The sequence below is a fragment of the Hemitrygon akajei genome, chromosome 2, assembly GCF_048418815.1.
Source record: "Hemitrygon akajei chromosome 2, sHemAka1.3, whole genome shotgun sequence".
Lineage (NCBI taxonomy): Eukaryota > Metazoa > Chordata > Chondrichthyes > Myliobatiformes > Dasyatidae > Hemitrygon > Hemitrygon akajei.
In genome coordinates this window covers 53,754,670-53,780,057 of record NC_133125.1, presented here as the reverse complement: position 1 = coordinate 53,780,057, position 25,388 = coordinate 53,754,670, and the positions used below count along the sequence as shown (strand labels likewise).

At 41.3% G+C, this 25,388-nt stretch overlaps 1 protein-coding gene across 1 annotated transcript in view; it reads left to right on the top strand.

The window, feature by feature from the left end:
• The window catches only part of LOC140741831 (prolow-density lipoprotein receptor-related protein 1-like), a 109,206-nt gene that overhangs the window by 14,383 nt on the left and 69,435 nt on the right, over positions 1-25,388 (top strand). Inside the window, 9 exon segments of the mRNA XM_073072279.1 lie at positions 1,213-1,350; positions 7,476-7,681; positions 7,878-8,083; positions 8,967-9,085; positions 9,157-9,296; positions 13,424-13,565; positions 13,928-14,071; positions 17,556-17,678; positions 18,538-18,660. Of these exon segments, the coding sequence (XP_072928380.1) occupies positions 1,213-1,350; positions 7,476-7,681; positions 7,878-8,083; positions 8,967-9,085; positions 9,157-9,296; positions 13,424-13,565; positions 13,928-14,071; positions 17,556-17,678; positions 18,538-18,660 (1,341 nt within the window).

Genomic DNA, 25,388 nt, shown 5'->3' with positions numbered 1-25,388 from the left:
AGTGTTTAGAGCCAGCAAGGACAGTTTACGAACCAGCCTCTGATAGATGATCATGGTAAACGCCGAGCTGAAGTCGATACCAAGGTTCTGGTGTATGAAGCATTGTTTTCTAGGTAGCACAGGGTGGAGTGGAGGGCCGAGGCTATGGCATCAACAGTGCATCGGTTTGAGTGGTAGGTGAACCGAAAAGGGTCCAATGTAGCCAGACGGTGGGATTTTAAAGGCTCCATTACCAGCCACTCAAAGCACCTCATGATTGTTGAGGTCATTGTCACTGGGTGGTAATAATTTAGCCAGTGACTGTCGCTCTCTAGAGCATGAAGCTTGCAGGAACGGTGGACCGTTGCAAAGAGATGCTAAAGATGTCTGTTGGGCCGCACAATCCCTCAACACCTGACCAGGTACGTTGTCCGGCCCAGCAGCTTTGCATGGCTAGGATCCTCATCACCTCAGCTGCAACCACTCCCCCTCTGGGGGAGGGGCATTTCCTCAATGTCACATCATTTGTTGCATCTATTCATGCATTGAAGGCATTCAGCCCATCAGGAAGGGAGGCATCGCTGTGGTTAACATGCAGGGTGGATAGAGTCTGTTAGGGATTCGTACCTTCCTGCATGTGCCGCATGTCCCTGGTGTTATAAAGGTGTCTGTAAATTTTCTGTGAGTATTCTCGCTTTGCCTTGATGGCACATGAGAGTACGGCTCTTGCTGACCTGAGAGCCATCCTAACCCTCAATCTGAAGTCAGCGTCTCAGTTCCTAAACAGTGTGGTCAGCTAAAGTTTCTGGTTTGCCCTGGCAGTGTAGTGCTTGATCACGGCAACATCCTCTATGCATTTGCCTATGTGGACAGTCACCGATCCCAGATATTCACCAGTGTTGAGGTGATGATTGTAGATAACTGCCTCCTTGAATATGTTCCAGTCCATGCATTCGAAACAGTCCTGCAGTCTTTTGTAAGCCAGTCACTTTCACCTGGCAATCGGAATGGTCCAATTGGAAGATGGAATTTTGTATTTGATCCTGTTGAATATGTTTCCATGTATTGGATTGAAGCAAGTTACCTAAAGTGATCTGACAGTTAATAGGCATCTTGAAAAACTATCTGAACTTTGTGTATTGGAATTGTTAGCAAAAGAACCCAGTCTGGTTTAAACAGTCAGCTTCAAATCAAAGGTTAACAATTTTAAAAAGCTTGTGTTTAATTTTTCAGATACTAATGAGTGTCAAAATCCTGGCATCTGCAGTCAAGTTTGTATTAATTTAAAAGGAAGCTACAAATGTGGATGCTTTGCAGGCTATCGCATGGATCCAGTTAATCAAGTCTGCAAGGCAGTAGGAGGCGAGTACTGTTGGGTTTTAACTAGCCCCCACTTCTGCAGTCATTGGAGCTTGGGAAATGGCCTTGGATAGTTCCAAAGCAACACACACAAAATACTGGAGGAGCTCAGCAGAGCAGATAGCACCGACGGAAAAGAGTAAACAGTCAACCTTCTGGGCTGAGACCCTTCATCAAGTTCCTTCAGTAGTTTGAACGGGAGGACAACTGCGCAAGCACGTGGCGGTCGGCCAGTGAGAACAGTGGGAAGAGTTTAAAAGGAAGATAGATTACAGAGCAGGCGTCAGAGTAGAGGGAGACAGAGTAGGAAGGCTTTGGCAATAAAGGGTCGAGGCGAGGTAGATTATCCGTTTAAAATAAAGACAGTATGTATGTGAGGCTGGTTTTCTGTGTTCGTTGTCAGATGTGGGAGATCCTGGAGACTCCTGCCCTCCTGGACAACCATATCTGCACCAAGTGTGTCGAGCTGCAGCTCCTTAGAGACTACGTTAAGGAAGTGGAGATGCAGCTTGGTAATCTTCGTCTGGTCAGGGAGAGTGAGGAGGTGATAGAGAGGAGTTTATAGGCAGCTAGTCAGCCCAGGACCACAGGAGACAGCGAAGTGGGTAACAGGAGAGGGAAGGGCAAGAAGCAGGTACTAGAGAGTACCCCAGTAGCTGTCCCCCTTAACAATAAGTACTCCTGTTTGAGTACTGTCAAGGGAGACGGCCTACCTGGGGGAAGAAACAGTTGTCGCGCCTCTGGCACAGAGTCTGGCCCTGTGGCTCAGAGGGTAGGGAAAGGAAGAGGATGGCAACAGTGATGGGGGCTATCTAGTTAGGTGGTCAGATAGGGTATTCTATGGATGCAGGAAAGAAACGCGGATGGTAGTTTGCCTCCCAGGGTCTGGGGTGTTTCTAATCATGTCCATAATATCCTGAAGTGGGAAGGAGAACAGCCAGAGGTCGTCATACATATTGGTACCAACGACAGGTAGGAAAAGGGAGGAGGTCCTGAAAACAGACTACAGGGAGTTAGGAAAGAAGTTGAGAAGCAGGACCTCAAAGGTAGTAATCTCGGGATTACTGCCTGTGCCACGTGACAGTGAGTATAGGAAAAGAATGATAAATGCGTGGCTGAGGGATTGGAGCAGGGGGCAGGGATTCAAATTTCTGGATCATTGGGACCTCTTCTGGGGCAGATGTGACCTGTACAAAAAGGACGGGTTGCACTTGAATCCCAGGGGGACCAATATCCTGGCGGGAAGGTTTGCTAAGGCTATTTGGGAGAGTTTAAACTAGAATTGCTGAGGGGTGGGAATTGAACTGAAGTGACGGAGGAAAGGGAGGTTGGCTCACAAATAGAGAAAGCTTGGAGACAGTGCAAGAGGGAGGATAGGCAGTTGATAGAGAAGGGACACACTCAGACTGATGGTTTGAGATGTGTCTATTTTAATGCGAGGAGTATCATGAATAAAGAGGATGAGCTTAGAGCGTGGATCAGCACTTGGAATTATAATGTTGTGGCCATTACGGAGACTTGGATGGTGCAGGGGCAAGAATGGCTACTTCAAGTGCCAGGCTTTAGATGTTTCAGAAAGGACAGGGAGGGAGGCAAAAGAGGTGGGGCTGTGGCATTGTTGACCAGAGATAGTGTCATGGCTGCAGAAAAAGAGGAAGTCATGGAAGGGTTGTCTACAGAGTCTCTGTGGGTGGAAGTTAGGAATAGGAAGGGGTCAGTAACTACTGGGTGTTTTTTATAAACCACCCAATAGTAACAGGGACATTGAGGTGCAGATAGAGAGACAGATTCTGGAAAGGAGTAATATTAACAGGGTTGTTATGATGGGAGATGTTTATTTCCCAAATATTGTTTGGCATCTCCCTGGAGTGAGGAGTTTAGATGGGATGAAGTTTGTTAGGTATGTTCAGGAAGGTTTCTTGACACAATATGTAGATAAGCCTACAAGAGGAGAGGCTGTACTTGATCTGGTATTGAAAAATGAAGCATAAATTGGAAACAGATATTCTCAGGGAAATGTACAGAACAACTGTAGCAAATGTTCAGGGGATATCTGTGTGGGGTTCTGAGTAGGTACGTTCCAATGAGACATGGAAAGAATGGTAGGGTACAAAATCCATGGTGCACAAAGGCTGTTGTAAATCTCATCAAGAAGAAAAGAAAAGCTTACAAAAGGTTCAAAAAACTAGGTAATGATAGGAATCTTGAAGATTACAAGGCTAGCAGGAAAGAGCTTAAGAAAGAAATTAGGAGAGCCAGAAGGGGCCATTGGTGGACAAGATTAAGGAAAACCCCAAGGTATTCTACAAGTATGTGAAGAGCAAGAGGATAAGATGTTAGAGAATAGGGCCAATCAAGCGTAACAGTGGAAAAGTGTGTATGGAACCAGAGGAAATAGCTGAGATACTTAATGAGTGCTTTGCTTTAGTATTTGCTATGGAAAAGGATCTTGGTGATTGTAGGGATGACTTGCAGTGGACTGAAAAGCTTGAGAATGCAAATATTAAGAAAGAGGATGTGCTGGAGTTTTTGAGAAGGATCAAGTTGGAGAAGTCACCGGGACAGGAAGGGATGTACCCCAGGCTACTGTGGGAAGCAAGGAAGTTAGATTGCTGAGTCTCTGGCAATGATCTTTCTATCATCAATGAGGATGGAAGAGGTTCCAGATGATTGAAGGGTTGCAGAGGTTGTTCCCTTATTCAAGAAAGGGAGTAGGGATAGCCCAGGAAATTATAGACCAGTGAGTCTTACTTCAGTGGTTGGTAAGTTGATGGAGAAGAACCTGAGAGACAGGATTTATGAACATTTGGAGAGGCATAATATGATTAGGAATACTCAGCACGGTTTTGTAAAGGGCAGGTTGTGCATTCTGAGCCTGATTGAATTTTTTGAGGATGTGACTAAACACATTGATGAAGGTTGAGCCGTAGCTGTAGTGTGTATGGATTTTAGCAAGGCATTTCATGAGGTACCCCTTGCAAGGCTTACTGAGAAAGTAAGGAGGCATGGGATCCAAGGGGACATTGCTTTGTGGATCCAGAACTGACTTGCCCACAGAAGACAAAGAGTGGTTGTAGACGGGTCATATTCTGCATGGAGGTCAGTCACCAGTGGAGTGCCTCAGGGATCTGTTCTGGGACCCCCTACTCTTTGAGATTTTTATAAATTACCTGGATGAGGAAGTGGAGGGATGAGTTAGTAAATTTGCTGATGACACAAAGGTTGGGTGTGTTGTGGATAGTGTGGTGGGCTGTCAGAGGTTACAACAGGGCATTGATAGGATGCAAAACTGGGCTGAGAAGTGGCAGATGGAATTCAACCCAGATAAGTGTGGGATGGTTCATTTTGGTAGGTAAAATATGATGGTAGAAAGTAACATTAATGGTAAGACACTTGACAGTGTGGAGGATCAGAGGGATCTTGGGGTCTGAGTCCATAGGACACTCAAAGCAGCTGTGCAGGTTGACTCTGTGGTTAAGAAGACATACAGTGCATTGGCCTTCATCAATCGTGGGATTGAACTTAAGAGCCGAGAGGTAATGTTGCAGCTATATAGGACCCTGGTCAGACCCCACTTGGAGTACCGTGCTCAGTTCTGGTCGCCTCACTACAGGAAGGATGTGGAAACCATAGAAAGGGTGCAGAGGAGATTTACAAGGATGTTGCCTGGATTGGGGAACATGCCTTATGAGAATAGGTCGAGTGAACTCAGCCGTTTTTCTTTGGAGTGACGACGAATGAGAGGTGACCTGATAGAAATGAAGAAGACAATGAGAGTCACTGATCGTGTGGATAGTCAGAGGCTTTTCCCCAGGGCTGAAATGGCTAGACAAGAGGGCACAGTTTTAAGGTGTTTGGAAGTAGGTACAGAGGAGACGTCAGGGGTATGTTTTTTACGCAGAGAGTGGTGAGTGTGTGGAATGGGCTGCCGGTGGCAGTGGTGGAGGCAGAAACAATAGGATCTTTCAAGAGACCCCTGGATGGCTACGTGGAGCTTAGAAAAATAGAGGGCTATGGATAAAACTTAGATGGTTCTAAGGTTGGGACGTGTTCGGCACAGCTTTGTGGGCCGAAGGGCCTGTATTGTGCTGTATTTTTTCTATGTTTCTATGACAGTTGCTACCTTGCCTGCTGAGTTCCTCCAGCATTTTGTGTTGCTTTGGATTTCCAGCATCTGCAGATTTTCTGGTGTTTGGATAATTCCTATCTGCATGAAGTGGAGTTTACAGCCTTTGATGTGTATTCAGGCACTTCACAAATACATCACTGCAACCAGTTTCTGCTTCAAACTATGAACTTGGAAAATAGAATTTGACTGAGATACAATGAGCTGAATTGAACTTGACAGCAAGAGTAAAACCAGTGTGATTATCTGGGTAACATTTGTTACTTGCTGCACTGATATATCACTAACTTGGGATTCTTCCGATTTAAAACAGCCCTTCAACAGGCTGCGCTTGAAGTGTAAGAAACAGTTCATCTCAGGTGCTTGAAGCTGTGCTAGAATCTAAAAGCTGTATTGCATTTTAATCTTGGTTTAGTTAGTAGCTATTGGTAATCAAGGAAGAGGACAAAGAATAGGAACTTTGGAACAGCAGGTACTGGAGGCAAATGCGGTGGAAATTCTAGTAATGTATTGAATTTTGGCATGTAGTTTCTTTTTCTGTAGGGTGTTGGAAAATAGTTCTAATCCATAATATAATAAACTATGTTGCACTGGTTCATGCATTTATTCCAGGAAATCTTGCTGAACTGCACTTGGGCAGTGGCATAAAATTAGCTCGTACAAACAAGCTGGATGAACTCAGCAGGTCGGACAGCATCCGTTGAAATGAGCAGTCAACGTTTCGGGCCGAGACCCTTCGTCAGGACTGAAGAAGGAGGGGGCAGGGGCCCCATAAAGAAGGTGGGGGGAGGGTGGAAAACCAATCAGAGGAAAGATCAAGGGGTGGGGGAGGGGAAGCAGGGAGGGGATAGGCAGGAAAGGTGAAGAAGGAATGTAAGGGGAAAGCACTATGGGTAGTAGAAGAAGGCAGAGTCATGAGAGAGGCGATAGGTAGCTAGAAGAGGAGACAAAGTGAAAGTGGGAAGGGGGAAGGAAGGGAGAGGGAGGGAATTACCGGAAGTTGGAGAATTCGATGTTCATACCAAGGGGCTGGAGACTACCCAGACGGTATATGAGGTGTTGCTCCTCTAACCTGAGTTTGGCCTCATCATGGCAGTAGAGGAGGCCATGTATGGGCTGTTAATCAAAAGTTCCTGAAATTTCCCAGTTGTTTTATCAGAACATGGTTCTAATTCTTGAAGGTTCAGCACTTTCTTTGCTACCAGAATAAGTGGGAAAAACTTCATTCTAAGGAAGAACTTTGAATAGAACAAAGTTTGAAGATTGCTGGTCGTGGACTGAGGCATAGGGGTGAGGGACAAGGCTGAAGAGGGATTTGAGCTCTTGGATATATGGTTAATGAGAAGGTAACTTCATTGACCATCATGTACGTTTAGTCAGGGGATAGATTTTTCCTCTCAAGCAATCTATGCTGTTTAATGCATCAAACCTGGGTATCTAAAAATGTCCTTCAAATTGTCCTTGTTTCTGTCAACAATATATTTTTGGTATCTGTTTTTTCACTGAAGACGTGCAGGAATCAAAACTGCATCCACTGGAAGCATACCACAGGTTGGGCAGCATCTGCGGAAGGTGTTTCAGATTGAAGACACTTGATTTGAACTGGGGAAGTGGGGAAAAAAACAAGCTTGCAGCAAAGTGAGATGGATGGAACAAAGGAAAAACTTCTTTTAGGGCAAGACCAGGGTCACTAAGATGGTCTAGATGTTTATGGAGTGATCTGGTCAATAGGCTGAGGTCAGTTAGAGAAACAATGTGTTAAAGCTGGCAGATGCTGGTCAGGCTGTTCCTGAAATCACAGGTGAATACTGAAATTCCCTATAAACTAGACAGTACCAGTCAAGAGATAAAGACAGAAAAACTTGCAATGGAGATGGCTTCTCCTGATACTTGCCTGAAATTCTTGAATTCAAGAGACCAGAAAGTAGCCCAGATGGAACAGCTGTACTGAATTTCCCTTGCATTTATCCTTTCTTTTAACAAAAAGCAATTTAAATGCAATCCCTTCTAGGCAAAGAGCCTTATTTGATCTTCACAAATCACCATGACATCCACAAGCTGGGACTACATCACCAGGAGTACACCCAAATTGCTGCACAGCTGAGAAATGCTGTGGCACTGGACGCTGATGTTGCAGAGGGGAGAATATTTTGGGCTGACAAGGGCCAGCAGGCTATCTTCAGGTAATGAATCCTCAATACTACTGCAGATTACCATGCTGCAAACTTAGCTTCAAATGTTCCTTTTCTTTCACACTTGTTAAAGTATTCATTTGGAAAGTGGATAGTTTAACTTTTCTGGCGTGGTACTAATCCTGAGCAATTTCAGAACTTAATACTCGCACAATTAAAACAACTTAATGTCATGTGTTGTGTTATTTCTCCAAACCATCCTCAGCTTGTCCATGCGTGAGAAGAAAATTCTTGATGTTTCAAGGATCCTTAAAGATGTAAACAATTCAAATGGAATTGCAGTGGATTGGATCTATAAACATATCTACTGGACTGATGATGTATCTAAAACTATATCTGTGGCTACTTTCAATGGAACCAAAAGGAAGGTCCTCTTTGAAACTGGCCTGAGGGAGCCAGCATCTGTGGCAGTTGATCCATTGATGGGGTACAGAATCTTAACATTGTTTTTTATTTATTCTACTATTTAACTGTCACTCGTATCTCTTATTGGATCCATTTTGGAATGGGCGGCTGTGGTTGTAAGAAACGAAGGAATACTAAACAATGCAACTAATTTAACCTTTAATTTTTTGGGGGATGAGCATATAGGTTATTCAACACAGTTTGTCCAACACTTCTAATTCCCTTTTGATAGATAGATAGATAGATAGATACTTTATTCATCCCCATGGGGAAATTCAACTTTTTTTTCCAATGTCCCATACACTTGTTGTAGCAAAACTAATTACATACAATACTTAACTCAGTAAAAAAAATATGATATGCATCTAAATCACTATTTCAAAAAGCATTAATAATAGCTTTTAAAAAGTTCTTAAGCCCACTCCCTCACCACTCCACATTTGATCACTTTGTTTTCAAAGATGTTTATTTATTTCCAAATTTTGTATGGCAAATTCATGAGGTTATTGGTAAATGTTGATCTAAGTGTGTGTTTTATGATGGCCTACCTTGAAGATCAAAATCAAATGTTTCCTTTCCTGCTAAACAGTGTGGCGTTGTTTTAATGGTTTGATTACAATGGCTCTCTCTTGTGTTCAGCTAGACTAGATAAAAGTTCCCTGGGCTGTGTAGGTCCACAGACCTCAACCTTTTTCTGATTCTGATGGAACTAAACTCTTGCTTTCAAGAACAAAAAGCTACAAGGCTGAAATTGTAGTGGGCAGTCTACAAAATGATTTAATTTCGCTTGATGCCAGGAATATTGAAAATTGGACAATGAGCAATCAGTTTGGTGTTCCATATATAATGCATTTGTCTTGATTAATTTTAAAGATGATTTGTTTTACATTATTTTGCTTTGCAAGGTTTATTTACTGGTCGGATCTAGGAGTACCTCCGACGATAGAAAATGCTGGTATGAATGGCATTAGCAGGCAGCTTCTGGTTAATACAGAGATTGAATCTCCAAATGGCATTGCACTTGGTAAGTGGGCATGTAGTTTTCTTTCTTGCATTTCCCTTTTGGCACATGGTTAATAATTTGCTTCTCTACAGATCTTGTGAAAAGTTCTCTTTATTGGGTTGACTCCAAACTGCACTCATTATCATATATTAACTTCAATGGACAAAACAGAAGAACAGTGCTTTTCTCCTTGGAATTCCTTGCTCATCCTTGTGCTGTTGCAGTATTTGAGGTAAAAAGTCCTTGACCAAATAGTCCAATTTTAATTTATTTCATTGTTTACGGTTTAGGTTTAAATATAATTTGGGTGGGAAAATCATCTGGTAGTCTGAGATTAATGTAAATGTGTACTTGATGGTTAGAATGGATAAGATGGGCTCAAGGGCCTGTTTCTGTGCTGTATGGCTGACGCTTCAGATTGCATCAACGCCTCTGAGAACCTGAACTCCAGAGCCGGTCAGTCTGTTAAGATTTAAGCTTATTTACTTGTGTCAATAAAGTTTAGTCTTGCCACTAATCTAATAATTTGCAAATTGTTCACTAAAGAGCAAGTATTATTACTCTTCGCTTATACTCCGAAGTGAATAATTGGAACATAGTTCAAAAAGTTATCCTGCTGCAATTGTACAAAATTTAGTGCAATATTTTTATATTAACTAAAATTTGAGGATGCAGTAAGAATGCACCAAATTCCTGCTATAAATTAATCACTACTCTTTGAGGTCTGGGACATTTTCTGTAGGAATTTAGAAATATTACTTTGAAAACAAGCAACTTGGTGCAATATGAGTTGTGGTTTAGGGTCTCTCCGTGAAACTTGTATCACGGAGTAAAATGTAGACCAGAAGCCTGCAGATTGCAGCTGTGCTCTCAAGTTCATGGGTCAGGACTACAATTTCATAGAAAGGGCTGATATTGAGCTGTGTTATCCAATCATTAATGATTGCTTGTGGTATCAAAGGCTCATCCCAAGCGAGTTAGTAGCAGAGTTTGGTGATACAATCTCATAGAAACAAAGCTGTGCCGAACATGTCCTTACTTTAGAAATTACCTAGGGTTACCCATAGCCCTCTATTTATCTGAGCTCCATGTACCTGTCCAGGAGTCTCTTAAAAGACCCTATCGTATCTACCTTCACCACCATCGCCGGCAGCCCATTCCATGCACTCACCACTCTCTGCATAAAAAACACAACTTGCCCCTGACATCTCCTCTGTACCTGCTTCCAAGCACCTTAAAGCTGTGCCCTCTCGTGCTAGCCATTTCAGCCCTGGGAAAGAGCCTCTGACTATCCACAGTCAATACCTCTCATTATCTTATACATCTCTATCAGGTCACTTGGCATCCTTTGTCACTCCAAGGAAAAAAGGCCAAGTTCACTCAACCTATTCTCATAAGGCATACTCCCCAATCCAGGCAACAGCCTTGTAAATCTCCTCTGCACCCTTTCTATGGTTTCCATGTCCTTCCTATAGTGAAGTGACCAGAACTGAGCACAGTACTCCAAGTGGGGTCTGACCAGGGTCCTATATAGCTGCAACGTTACCTCTCGGCTCCTAAACTCACTCCCATGATTGATGAAGGCCAATGCACCGTATGCTTTCTTAACCACAGAGTCAACCTGCACAGCAGCTTTGAGTGTCCTCTGGATTCTGACTCCAGGATCTCTCTGATCCTCCACACTGCCAAGAGTCTTACCATTAATACTATATTCTGCCATAATATTTGACCTACCAAAATGAAACAACTCACACTTACCTGGGTGGAACTCCATATGCCACTTCTCAGCCCAGTTTGGTATCCTGTTAATGTCCCGCTGTAACCTCTGCCAGGCCTCCACACTATCCACAACACCTCCAACCTTTATGGCATCAGCAAATTTACTAACCCATCCCTCCACTTCCTTATCCAGGTCACTTATAAAAATCACGAAGACTAGGGGTCCCAGAACAGATCCCTAAGGCATCACTGGTGGCTGACCTCCAGGCAGAATATGACCTGTCTACAAACACTCTTTGCCTTCTGTGGCAAGCCAGTTCTGGATCCACAAACTAATGTCTTCTTGGATCCCATGCCTCCTTACTTTCTCTATAAGCCTTGCATGGGGTACTTTGTCAAATGCTTTGCTGAAACCCATATACGCTGCCTCTACTGCTCTACCTTCATCAATTTGTTTAGTCACATCCTCAAAAAATTCAATCAGTCTGGTAAGGCACGACCTGCCTTTGACAAAGCCATGCTGACTATTCCTAATCATATTATACCTCTCCAAATGTTCATAAATCCTGCCTCTCAGGTTCTTCTCCATCAACTTACCAACCACTGAAGTAAGGCTCACTGGTCTATAATTTCCTTGGCTATCTCTGCTCTCTTTCTTGAATAATGGAACAACATCTGCAACCCTTCAGTCCTCCAGAAACTTAACCGTCCCTCTCCCGTCCCCATTGATGATGCAAATATCATTGCCAGAGGCTCAGCAATCTCCTCACTCACTTCCCACAGTAGCCTGGGGTTCTTTTCATCTGGTCCAGTCCCAATGACTTACCTAACTTGATGCCTTCCAAAAACTCCAGCACATCCTCTTTCTTAATACCTACATGCTCAAGCTTTTCAGTCCACTGTAAATCATCCCTATAATTGCCTAGATTCATTTCCATAGTGAATACTGAAGCAAAGTATGCGTTAAGTACCTCTGCTATCTCCTCCTGTTCCATACACACTTTTCCACTGTAACACTTGATTGGTCCTATTCTCTCACATCTTATCCTCTTGCTCTTCATGTACTTGTAGAATGCTTTGGGGTTTTGCTTAATCCTGTCTGCTAAGGTCTTCTCTTGGCCCCTTCTGGCTTTCATAATTTCTTTCTTAAGATCCTTCCTGCTAGCCTTATAATCTTATAACCTTTCATAAGCTCTTCTTTTCTTCTTGACCAGATTTACAACAGCCTTTGTACACCACAGTTCCTGTACCCTACCATCCTTTCCCTGTCTCATTGGAATGTACCAATGTAGAACTCCATGCAAGTATCCCCTAAACATTAAGTCTCTTCCTCCGTCTCTTCAGTTTGATTCCCACCCCCCAGCTATCCTGGTTGAAACTCCCCCCAGTAGCCTTAGCAAACCTCCCCGCCAGGATATTGGTCCCCCTGGGATTCAAGTGCAACCTGTCCTTTTTGTACAGGTCACACACGCCCCAAAAGAGGTCCCAATAATCCAGAAATCTGAATCCCTACCTCCTGCTCCAATCTCTCAGCCACACATTTATCCTCCACCTCACTCTATTCCTATACTCACTGTCACATGGCACAGGCAGTAATCCCGAGATTACTACCTTTTGAGGTCCTGCTTCTCAACTTCCTTCCTAACTCCCCGTAGTCTGCTTTCAGGACCTCTTCCCTATGTCATTGGTACCAATATGTGCCACAGCCTCTGGCTGTTCACCTTCCCACTTCATTTTGAAGACTACCCACTTCAAGATATCGTGGACACGATCAGAAACATCCAGGACCCTGACACCTGGGAGGCAAACTACCATCCGTGCTTCTTTCCTGCGTCCACAGAATCGCCCGTCTGACCCCCTAACTACAGAGTCCCCCATCACTGCTGCCATCCTCTTCCTTTCCCTACCCATCTGAGCCACAGGCTCAGACTCTGTGCCAGAAGCACGACCACTGTGCTTCCCCCCCAGTGGGCTGTCCCCCCCACTCCCCAACAGTACTCAAGCAGGAGTATTTATTGTCAAGGGGTACAGCCACAGGGGTGCTCCCTAGCATCTGACTCCTGCCCTTCCTTCTCCTGACTATTAACCATTTAATCTGTCTCCCCAGGTCCCAGTGTGACTACCTACCTATAGCTCCCATTATCACCAAAGCCTCGTTGAGCCAAAGCCTTTCTACTCTGTCTCCCTCTACTCGGAATCCCGCTCTATAAGGTGTCTCCTTTTAAACACCTCGCTGTTCTCACTGGCTGATGTCCACGCACTTGCGCAGTCGTGCCGCGATCAAACCACTGAAGAAATAACCGTCTTCCTTTAAGCTCTGCATTGGAAACCATGAAGATAAATGAATAATGTGGCCCCCAGCTGAGTTCCCAAATGGGTTAAGAATAATTTTAAGCACAAAGTCTTACAAAGGTCAGGGCCTATAACCTGTGTGATCAGCCAGGTTTGCCCTTGGATGGAAACTTTAGCTCTCATCTTGAGTGTAAGTGCTTGAGATGGTCTTCAGCGGAGCGCTTTGATCTACATCTGTACTCTCAAGTTTGCTTATTGCAAGAAGTTATCTTAAACTCCTGAGAATTCTGTTACTCAGCTGATTCCACTTACTCTTTCCCCCGTCGTATTTTTTTTCGCACATTTCAGGATCGTGTATTCTGGACTGATGAAATGAATGCAGCCATCTATGGAGCCAATAAATATACAGGAGAAGATGTGGAGACTCTAGTTTCCAACCTTAATCAACCTCAAGATGTCTTTGTATTTCATCCATTATTGCAGCCATCTGGTAAGACACACAGTGTGACTGGCACCTTTTCTATAAAGTTACTAACCGGGATGCATTGAATCATAGCACTGCTGTTGTAATAGTCTTAGGCTTGGTTTATTCAAAGCACAATGTCTAATAATCAATTCAAAAACTGCTATCCCAATTATCTTTTTTTTTACTCCATTTAATCACCCAGCAATAGCTGACAAGTTTGAACCCCTGCGTCAGATAAATGGAACTGAACGTCGCGATGTCAGTAAATTTGAGAAAATCTTCACCATTATAATGGTGTGCTGTCATAAATAAGTAATTGCTTCTACCAAGGTCTACTCTGAAATTTCCCAAATTACTGACTTTGAAATTTCTCCGTGCTCATACAGGCAAAAATCGGTGCAATGAAAAGCTGAAAAATGGAGGTTGTAAGTACCTGTGCCTCCCTGCTCCACACACTGATCAGTTCCCCAAATCCACTTGTGTGTGTCCGTCTGGAATGGATGTGGAGAACGAAAGGGAGTGTAATGCAGGTAAACTGTTCTGAAACGCGCACTGTTGCATCTGGAGAAACTTGGTGCAGAAGTATTTGTAAAGATTTTGGAAACTGTTACAATGAATTAGATCTTAAGCTCAAGCTTAATTGGAAAAGATTTGTAAGAAGTAGATTAATGGGTCATTGGCCCAATGAGATTAGGTGTGAACGAACTGATTTGTGTTAGTTGAGTGATTTCATTTTTAAGATTTTATATCATATATTTTCAGTTCCATGACACTATTCCTGTAAAGTCATTCTTAGTTGAATATTTCACTTATTCCATCTTTAATTACCTTTTCAATTTAATTCCAACAGCTATTGTATTGATTATTAAACCTGCTAGATACTGAATATCTTTACTTCCGGAGGTACACAATTGAATCGAGCAAATGCCTCAGTGGCATGTGATTGAAATAGCCACGAGAAAGATTTTGGATGCAGTAATGTTTCACAGGATATTTAATTTTGGAAAAGGATTAATCTTTGACGTACTTTTTGTGGCCACTTTATTAGGTACAGACAGACATACTTTATTGATCCCGAGGGAAATTGGGTTTCGTTACAGTCGCACCAACCAAGAATAGTGTAGAAATATAGCAATATAAAACCATAAATAATTAAATAATGATAAGTAAATTATTCCAAGTGGAAGTAAGTCCAGGACTAGCCTATTGGCTCAGGGTGTCTGACACTCCGAGGGAGGAGTTTGATGGCCACAGGAAGAAATGACTTCCAATGACGCTCAGTGTTACATCTCGGTGGAATGAGTCTCTGGCTGAATGTACTCCTGTGCCTAACCAGTACATTATAGATTGAATGGGAGACATTGTCCAAGATAGCATGCAACTTGGACAGCATCCTCATTTCAGACACCACTGTCAGAGAGTCCAGTTCCACCCCCACAACATCACTGGCCTTACGAATGAGTTTGTTGATTCTGTTGGTGTCTGCTGCCCTCAGCCTGCTGCCCCAGTACACAACAGCAAACATGATAGCACTGGCCACCACAGACTCATAGAACATCCTCAGCATCGCCTGGCAGATCTTCTCATTAATGCAAATATTTAATCAATCAATCATGCGGCAGGACTTTAATGCATAGAAGCATGCAGACATGGTCACGAGGTTCAGTTGTTGATCAGACCAAACATCAGAATGTGGAAAAATGTGATCAAATGACTTTGACTGTGGAATGATTGCTGGTGACAGACAGGGTAGTTTGTCTATCTCAGTAACCACTGATCTCCTGGTATTTGCACACAAAACAGTCTCTCGAGTTTACAGAGAATGGTGTGAGAAACAAAGACATCCAGTGAGTGGCAGTTCTCTGGGCAAAAACGTATTGTTAATGAGAAGTCAGAGGGGAATGGCCAGACCAGTTCAGGCTGACAGAAAGGTGACGGTAACTCAGATACCCACAGTTATAGCAATGGTGTGCTGAGAGCATCTCTGAACACACAACACATTGAACCTACAGGAGGTACCTAATAAAGTGGCCACTGAGTGTGTGTCAGGTATGGACAGCTGGGGATCAAGTGAATCCTTTGAGTTTAGAATGTAGGAGTGGAATGCAAGGAAAATCATTGGGGTAGGGCAAAAAGGAGCACAAAATGGTTTTGGCAGATAATGTAAAGTAATGCTTTTTTTTTTGTATTTTCTAATGCATTGAGGCCAAGCAAATAACTAGGGAGAGAATAGGGCTCCTTAAAGATAAACAAGGTAATCGGCTTGGAGCCACAGGAAATGGGGGTTGAGATCCTAATCAATATTTGTCTGTATTACCAGTGAAAGTCATTGATACGAGGGGGACTCCAAGTTAGTGATACCTTGAAAAGAGTATACATTAGAGGAGGCATGGAGGTCTTAAAATACATAAAGATCAATACATCTTTGGGGCTTGTTCAAATGTGTCTAGGAAGTAATTACAGAGCCTGTGTGGGGTTATCTAAGATGAATGCAGCATCTTGATCAACTAGGCCAGTGTTCTGAAGTTCCAGAGTTTGACTCTGATGTGCGGTGTGGCACATTGGTATGAAAAACCAGGGCAGGACTTGCAACGTAAATGGAGAGTTGTAGAACATTTCCATAATTCTTTGAAAGTGATGACATTGGTAGCCAGGGTGTTGAAAAAGGCACTTGGTCCTCTTTAGTCAGGATATTGAGTACAGGAGTTGGACATCATGTTACAGTTGTACAGGACATTGGTAACTCCACGTTTGGAGTGCCGAGTGCGTTTCTGGTCACCCTGCCAAAGGAAGGATGTCATTACACTGAAAGGTGCAAAAAAAAAATGATATGGGGATACTGCCGTGACGAGGTTTGGAGTTGTGAGGCTGGATAGGCTTGGACTCGGTTCTGTGGAATGCAAGAGGCTGACGGGTGAACTTTCTAAATGCCCCAGGCATTTCCCTTGGGTAGGGTAGTCCAACGCTACAGGACATGGGCAAAAGTGAGAGTGGAAAGATTCATGGAGGCATTTGAGGTGGAACTTGTTTCACAGGTGATGGTGTACGTATGGAAAGAACTGCTGGAGAAGATGGTAGAGGCAGATACAATGAGAAAAGACATTTGGCCAGGTACATTATTTGGAAAGGCTGAGAGGGATATGGAACAGGTATTGAGCTCAGTTGTGCAGCTTGGTTGGTTTATGGGAGCTGGGCTGGTTTAGGATCTGTTTCCATGCTGAGTAACTCCAAAACTCCAAAGCTTTACAACACCATCTTAAGTTGGTAAAAATGAAGGGAACTAACTTCCCAGTGTCCTGTAGTATTTGCTCAATCATCCTTCAAGTGAAGTATCGGTTGTTAGAAGTATCTGGCCAAACAGGCAATCTGCACAGGAGCCTAGAGAAGCTGGGGAAAATGAGGTTCATTGCATTATGGAGGAAACAGAGTGGGTGGTTTTGAATGGTCGCCAAAACAGTTGCTCTTCCAGATGCCCCAGGTATTTGTATTCTGTGTGGTTTGTTATGGGTATAAATATAGCTTCTACCTTATCAATGGTCCAGGCACTCAGAGCTGTAGATGATAAAACTCAGGTTCAACTTGATGTTGCCAGCACTGGCCAGAAGCAAAAGCAGAACTTGTCGGCCGCCATTAGCCGGCTCACTGGTTCCACCACACCTGCTTTATTTTTTTGCTCAATTTTAGACTTTTCTCTTCCAGACTTTAGTAAATTCAAAAGCTGCTGATGGAGCAATGACTTGAATCTAAAGGGTTTTTTTAGTGCAATTGTTATGAGAAGGATGTTCTATTTTATTCTGTCCTCATCTTCCCCAATCCCCAAATCTTTGGCTTAATAAAAGAGAATGATTACCTAAGGCAATCATTAAATTTTCAGCAGAACATTTACTGAGGCCAAATGTAATTGTATCCATCAAAAATTAGATTTAGCAATATCAGTCTGGTACTTCCAACAGCCAGCTGAATTGAGTAAACACGACTTATTAAATACTGTTTGAATTAAATTTGTTTTCCTAGCTAATGCTTCCTGTCATAAGACTGATTTCACCTGTCTTGATGGACAATGTATACCCAGTAAATGGCAGTGTGATGGCAGTGCTGACTGCGAAGACGGGTCTGACGAGGCCCCCGAAACCTGTCGTAAGTTTTTGATTTTATCTATATTGTGTAATCACATTTCTATAGCTTTGTATTTGTCTTGAGTACTCTAAATTCATTTGTTTTCCAAACATTGAGCAAATTGTCCACTTTAAAAGCTCCTGGGAATCATTCTTTTACAAAATCGTTAGGCCAATTGCATTTAACTTGGATTTTCCCGGCTGCTGCTCAACTCCCAACTTGATAAATGTGTCACTGACATTTGCCTGGTGGGTTTAAAGGTAGTTTATCCCCTTTAAAAACATTGAACATGTTTCTGGATGATACCATAGTCTTAAATTCACTTGGTTTAGAACAAAGGGAGCATTTTGCAGTTTCAAACAATTGTTTAAAGTTCTGCTTGGAATTCTTAAGGTTTCTCTGTTTGCCGTGAAATGGGATAAGTTTTGATTTGAATTTTTAAGCACAGTAAAAACTACAAATTAATAAAACTGAATGCAAGTTTTACTTGGATAATGTTGTAAACTAGCAATAAACATACCAGGTTTTTAAATAGCAAAAGAATGAAAATTAAAAATATTATTACCAAAATGCAGCCTTATCCAGGTCCAGTTGAAATTCGATAAACTGCCCAAGATTGTAGTCTTTCCCCTAAGTTGGTCTTTTCCTCTGATGGAAGAACCTCATAGTGACAATGTTGGGTGAGTCTTCTGGTTAATATCAGCAAGCTATATGTGTTATTAAAAACAAAATATTGGAAACACTCAGCGGGTTAGGCAGCACCTGGGGAAAGAAATGGTTGATATTTTGGGTCTGGATCCCTTGGTCAGAATGAGTTTGTTCTTAACTGTGCCAGAATTGTACACTTCTGGAATCTGAACTAACTGCCTTGTCGTTTTAGACAAAAGAACCTGTCGGATGAATGAAATCAGCTGTGGCACTGATTGGCTTCAGTGTATTCCTGTTCACTGGAAATGTGACGGTGAAAGGGATTGCATTTCAGGCAGTGATGAAGAGAATTGTGGTAAGTTGAAACTACTGCCTTTCAATCTTCACCCTGACACCAACTTGAACCTTGGCCTGCAAGTCTGAGTGAAAAACACCTTGGAGGGAAAAAAGTTTAATAAGCTATCAATCTTTGAAGATCATCAAATCAGTGCATCCTGTGTTTTAAAGAGGCAAGAATGGTAGATATGTAACATGTACGCAAGTAATACTAATAGTTTTAACAAAGCATTGCTAAGCTGTGCATTGCCACAATAAATGAAATCAATTTAATCAGATTTCTTCCTCTTGGAAGCATATCAGCTTATGGATTAACCTGTTAAGTGCAAATTCAGTTGATGAAGTTAACTTGACCACTTTTGGTTTGCAAAGATCTGCTGCTGTTAGATTTTCATTTTAAGAAAGTATGCACAATTAGTCTTTCAGCGGATGTTTGTACTTGGGTTGTGAAGGAATACCTGAAAGAATGATAGGAAAAAGATGAGAACAGTGGGAAGATTAATCTAAGTGGGGCATGCAGTCAAAATAAAACAAGCCTTACAACTTGTGCATTTTCTTGAGGATAATGTGGAACATGAACATATGAATTGGGAGTTGGAGGAAGCCACTGATCTTGCCTGTCTTGCCATTTGTAATGTTACGTACCCGTGACACGTGACAGTGGTACCCTTGTCACGTGACTGGGGTTGAAGTTATACTGGACATGAGGTAATGGTGGAGTGATGTCATTTTCCCGCCAGTAGAGGTCATGTGACAGGTTTTTTCTACAGGGTATAAAAGGAAGACCCACCCTGTCAGGTGGGGCAGTTCGTGGCTGGATTTGCCAAGATGACTTCATGTTACTGTGTGATTTAATGTGATGACGCAGTTTAGTTAAAAATGAAGTTTTATATAATGCCTAAAGTTTAAAAGGTCAGAGCCAACGGTTTCTTTGCTAATGGAGAGTGAAGAGAAGAATCGATTTTCGATGGATTGACTTCGACCTTGTGTGATCCTCATTCGGAAGGATTTTGTTTACTATTCTCACGATAGTCTCCGCTGGAAAAAGCTGGAGATTGAGAATATTGTGGAAGGAAGGTCAGTCACTTTAAGTTGTTATATTTAATAAAATTCGACGTGGGAGTTCGACGCTGGGAATCGAAGGACATCGACGTGGAAGAGAATTTACATCGTTTTAAAAAGTCTCTCCTTTTAAAAGTACCGTGAGCTTTTGAACTGTCGGCATGTCGTTTTAAAATGCTGTTTTCTTTCGGCATATCGCTTTAAAGAGCTGAGTTCTTTTCAATACCGCTTTAAAGACTGTTTGGGACTGCAACGCTATTAAGGACTGTTTGAGCAGCTGCCAGCAGCTGAGCTCGGACCATTGTTTGGGTTTGTTTACATTTGAAGGGGGTTTGTTATCAGTGTTTAATAAACGTGTTATTCGTTATAAAACCCCTTGCCTAACTCATCTGTATTATTGTTGCCCGAATACGTAACATAATTATGGGGGCTCGTCCGGGATTGAATTATTTGATTTTAAAAAGTTTTTTGAATTTTGAATCGGTGTTTTGGTAACGGGGATTGCTCGATTTTTTTTTTGTTTGATTGGCTTGTGAGTGATATTCGGCAACGATGAATATTGATGAGTTTCTGGATTCGCCAGTCGCGGATTTGTTAGCGAAGGCGAAAAAAACTGAAGTCTCTGAACTTGCTAATCGGTTGCATCTTAAAGGGATTTTGCCAACTACGTCAAAAGCTGTAATACAGAGAAAGATCGCATCACATTTTGTGGCTTCGGGTCATTTTGAAGAATCGATTTTAGAATCGTTTCCAATAAGTAATCTGGAGATGCAGTTGCAAATTGAACAAATGATGTTAGAAAGGTGTAAATTGGAAGCTGAACAAAAGCAAAGAGATTTTGAATATGCAATGGAGAAATTAAGGTCTGTAGAACAGTCTTCTGATTCTAAAAAACCGTTTGTTGCTAGCCAAGAAATTAAATTGGTCCCTCCATTTAGTGAAACAGAAGTGGAGAGATATTTTCAACATTTTGAAACTATTGCTCGGATGTCAGAGTGGCCGAAAGATAAATGGTCAGTGTTATTACAGAGTGTAATCAAAGGCAAGGCAAGACACGTTTACACAGCTTTAACTGCTGCACAAGCATTAGATTACGATATTGTGAAAGAAAATATTCTCAAATCGTATGAATTGGTCCCAGAAGCGTACAGGGAAAGATTCAGGAGTTTGAAAAAGTCTGTGGAAAAGACTTATGTGGAATTTGCCTATGATAAAGCTATGTGTTTTGAGAGATGGGTTTCTTCTAAAAATGTAAATGAGGACTATGATACTTTGAAAGAGCTGATTTTGATGGAGGAATTTAAAAGAAGCATTCCTGTTGAAGTAAGGACCTACTTAAATGAGAGGGATACTGATAAATTGCAGGACTGTGCTAGATTAGCTGATGAGTATGTTTTAATCCATAAGAATAAATTTCCTCAGGGTAGAATTTTCAAGAGGAAAAATAATATGGAGACTCCAGGTAAATCAGAAATTAAATTAGAGGTTAATGAGAGAGGTAAGGAGGAAGGAAAACCTGTGAAGGAAAGACAGTTTGGTCTTATTTGTAACTATTGTAAGAAGCCTGGCCATGTAATAGCTAACTGTTTCAAATTGAAAAAGAAAGAGAAGGAAGCAGTTCCGGATGCTTGTGTGCAACATACTGAAGCACCTGTAAAGTTACAGGGTTTGGTAAATACAAATGAGGATTTGTTAGAGTCTGACAAAGTTAGAAAGGGATATGATCATTTTATAACTGAAGGGTTTGTATCCTTGAAAGAAGGATCTACTCTGGTGCCAATAAAAATTCTTAGGGATACTGGAGCTTCTCAATCACTGATGTTAGATAGTGTGTTGAAGTTTAATGAAGAGAGTGATACTGGTGAGGTAAATTACATAAGAGGTGTTGGAAGTGATTTTATGCCTGTACGTTTACATGAAGTAAATTTAAAGTCAGGGTTAGTTACAGGATTTGTTAAGGTAGGATTACAGCATAGCTTACCTGTGAAGGGTATTTCTTTATTGTTAGGTAATGACTTGGCAGGTGGACAAGTTTTTCCTGAAGTGCATTTGACAATGGAATCAGAGGTACCTGAGGTGAATTCTAACACAGATTTTTCTTGTGTTGTGACTAGAGCTATGACTAAAAAAATTGATGTGCAGAATGAGGTTGTTACTCATGACTGTTCAACTCAGGATTTGAGTTTTGAGGATGTGTCAGAAACTTTCTTACCTTCGTTGTTTGAACAAGGTTCTGGGAGTAAGTCTGACTATGAAGATTTATCTCTGTCTCGGAAGGAGATGATAGCAGAGCAGAATAGAGATCCTGAGATTGTAAAATTAAGGGAACAAGCTTTACTAGGTAGTGAAATTGAGAAGGTGTCAGTAGGATATTATTTGGAAAAAGGAGTGTTGATGAGGAAGTGGAGGTCGCCTACAATTCCTGCAAGTGAGGAATGGAATGTTGTTTATCAGGTGGTTGTTCCTAAAGTTTATCAGAATGAGATTTTGACTTTAGCTCATAGTGTGCCTTTAGGTGGACATCAAGGGGTAAGGAAAACTGTGGACAAGATTTTAAAACATTTTTACTGGCCTGGTCTAAGAAAAGATGTGGCGATGTTTTGTAAGACGTGCCATACTTGTCAAATTGTGGGTAAACAAATCAGGTTACACCAGTAGCTCCATTACAACCTATTCCAGCATTCGGTGAACCGTTTTCTAAAGTTATTGTAGATTGTGTTGGTCCATTACCAAAGACAAAAACTGGTTATCAGTATTTGTTGACTATCATGTGTACTTCGTCTAGGTTTCCAGAGGCAGTACCACTTAGGAATATAAAAGCTAAAACTGTGACGAAGGCTCTTATAAAATTCTTTACTTATTTTGGATTGCCTAAGGAAATACAAACTGATCAAGGTAGTAATTTTATGTCTGGATTGTTTCAACAGATAGTTTATAAATTGGGAGCTAAGCAAATTATTTCGTCTGCATACCATCCAGAATCGCAAGGTGCTTTGGAGAGGTTTCATTCTACTCTCAAGAATATGATTAGGACATATTGTGTGGAGAATGAAGGTGACTGGGATGAGAGTATAAACTTACTTTTATTTGCAGTAAGGGAATCGGTACAGGAATCTTTAGGGTTTAGTCCATTTGAACTTGTGTTTGGACATAGAGTTAGAGGACCTTTAGCTTTATTGAAGGAACAGTGGATTAGTAAGGAAGTGCATACTAATTTGTTGGATTATGTTTTGAAATTTAAGGACAGGTTACATAAAGCTTGTAGCTTAGCCAAGGAAAATTTAAAGTTGGCTCAGGAGAAAATGAAAACTTGGTATGATAAGGAAGCTAGGATGAGGATGTTTAAGCCTGGAGATAAGGTGTTGGTTTTTTTCCCAGTGCAGACAAATCCTTTACAAGCTAGATTTCATGGACCTTATGAAATTGTGTCTAGAGTTAATGATGTGGATTATGTAATAAAAACTCCAGATCGTAGAAGGTCAACACAACTTTGCCACATAAATATGATTAAACCATATTTTGAGAAACAATCTGATACTGTGACTGTTGTGGTTAGGGAGAATGAGTTGGATTTAACTGGGAACATGATAGATGATTCATCTGACTTTCATTCTAAATCTAACATTGTTTCTGTTAGGTTACCTAATTCGACTATTTTGGAAAATATGGATGAGAAATTAGCACATTTACAGCTAGAGCAGAAACAACAGATGAAGGAATTGATTTTTAAGTATAAGGATTTGTTTCCAGATGTTCCGAGAAGGACTACTATAGCTTCACATGATGTAGATGTTGGAGATGCCAAACCTATTAAACAACATCCATATAGAATGAACATGGAAAAATGTGAACTTGCTGAGAAAGAAATTGAATACATGTTAGAGAATGATATTATTAGACATTCTAACTCGAATTGGAGTTCGCCATGTGTTATGGTGCCAAAACCTGATGGTAGTATTAGGTTTTGTACGGACTATAGAAAGGTGAATGCTGTAACGAAAACAGATGCATATCCAATTCCTAGAGTGGATGATTGTGTAGATAAGGTTGGAAAAGCAAAGTTCCTTACAAAGATTGATTTATTGAAAGGGTATTGGTGTGTTCCACTAACGGACAGAGGTAGAGAGATTTCTGCATTTGTAACTCCATCTGGGTTATATGAGTATAATGTTCTTCCATTTGGGATGAAGAATGCCCCAGGTACTTTTCAGAGGATGATTAATTCTGTGATTCAGGGTTTGAAAGATACTGATGCTTATATTGATGATTTAGTGACAGGAAATGATACTTGGGAAGCACACATTATTGCGGTGGAGAAATTGTTTGAAAAGCTTTCAAAAGCTAACTTGACTATTAATTTAGCCAAGAGTGAATTTGGACATGCTACTGTGACTTACCTTGGTTATGTTGTGGGTCAAGGTAAGGTAGCTCCTGTTCAGGCAAAAGTTCAGGCAATTTTGGAAATTCCCACTCCGACGGGGAAAAAAACTCTCAGAAGGTTTTTGGGAATGGTAGGATATTATCGAAAATTTTGTAAGAATTTTGCTAATGTTGCCCTTCCATTAACTAACCTTCTGCAGAAGAATGTAAAGTTTGTGTGGACAGTGTTTTGTCAGGAAGCATTTGAAAAATTGAAAACAATGATATGTGAACAACCTGTGCTTAAGGCACCTGACTTTGAAAAACCTTTTTCATTAGCTGTAGATGCTAGTGATGAAGCTGCGGGAGCAGTATTGATGCAAAGGAATGAGGGTGATGAGGTTGATCATCCAGTAGCTTACTTTTCTAAGAAATTTAATAAGCATCAAAGAAACTATTCAACAATAGAGAAAGAATTGTTATCTCTTGTTTTAGCTTTGGAATATTTTGAGGTATATGTTGGTACAACTCAAAAACCACTTATTGTTTACACTGATCATAATCCGTTGGTTTTTCTGAGTAAGCTGAAAAACAAAAACAGAAGATTGTTAAATTGGAGTTTGATGTTACAAGAGTACAATATTGTGATAACTCATATTAAAGGTAAAGATAATGTGGTTGCTGATTGTCTATCTCGATGTTGAATGTACAATGTTTTTTTTTGGAGTGGTTTTTTTTTATTGTAACACTCCTACTGTATTGTATATTGTGTATGTTATATAATTTATACATTTGTTTTTTTTCTTGTAAGTAATTGTTAAAAATTTTTGTTCTTGACAGACCAAAAATGTTTTTTTTTGGAGGGAGGTGTTACGTACCCGTGACACGTGACAGTGGTACCCTTGTCACGTGACTGGGGTTGAAGTTATACTGGACATGAGGTAATGGTGGAGTGATGTCATTTTCCCGCCAGTAGAGGTCATGTGACAGGTTTTTTCTACAGGGTATAAAAGGAAGACCCACCCTGTCAGGTGGGGCAGTTCGTGGCTGGATTTGCCAAGATGACTTCATGTTACTGTGTGATTTAATGTGATGACGCAGTTTAGTTAAAAATGAAGTTTTATATAATGCCTAAAGTTTAAAAGGTCAGAGCCAACGGTTTCTTTGCTAATGGAGAGTGAAGAGAAGAATCGATTTTCGATGGATTGACTTCGACCTTGTGTGATCCTCATTCGGAAGGATTTCGTTTACTATTCTCACGATAGTCTCCGCTGGAAAAAGCGGGAGATTGAGAATATTGTGGAAGGAAGGTCAGTCACTTTAAGT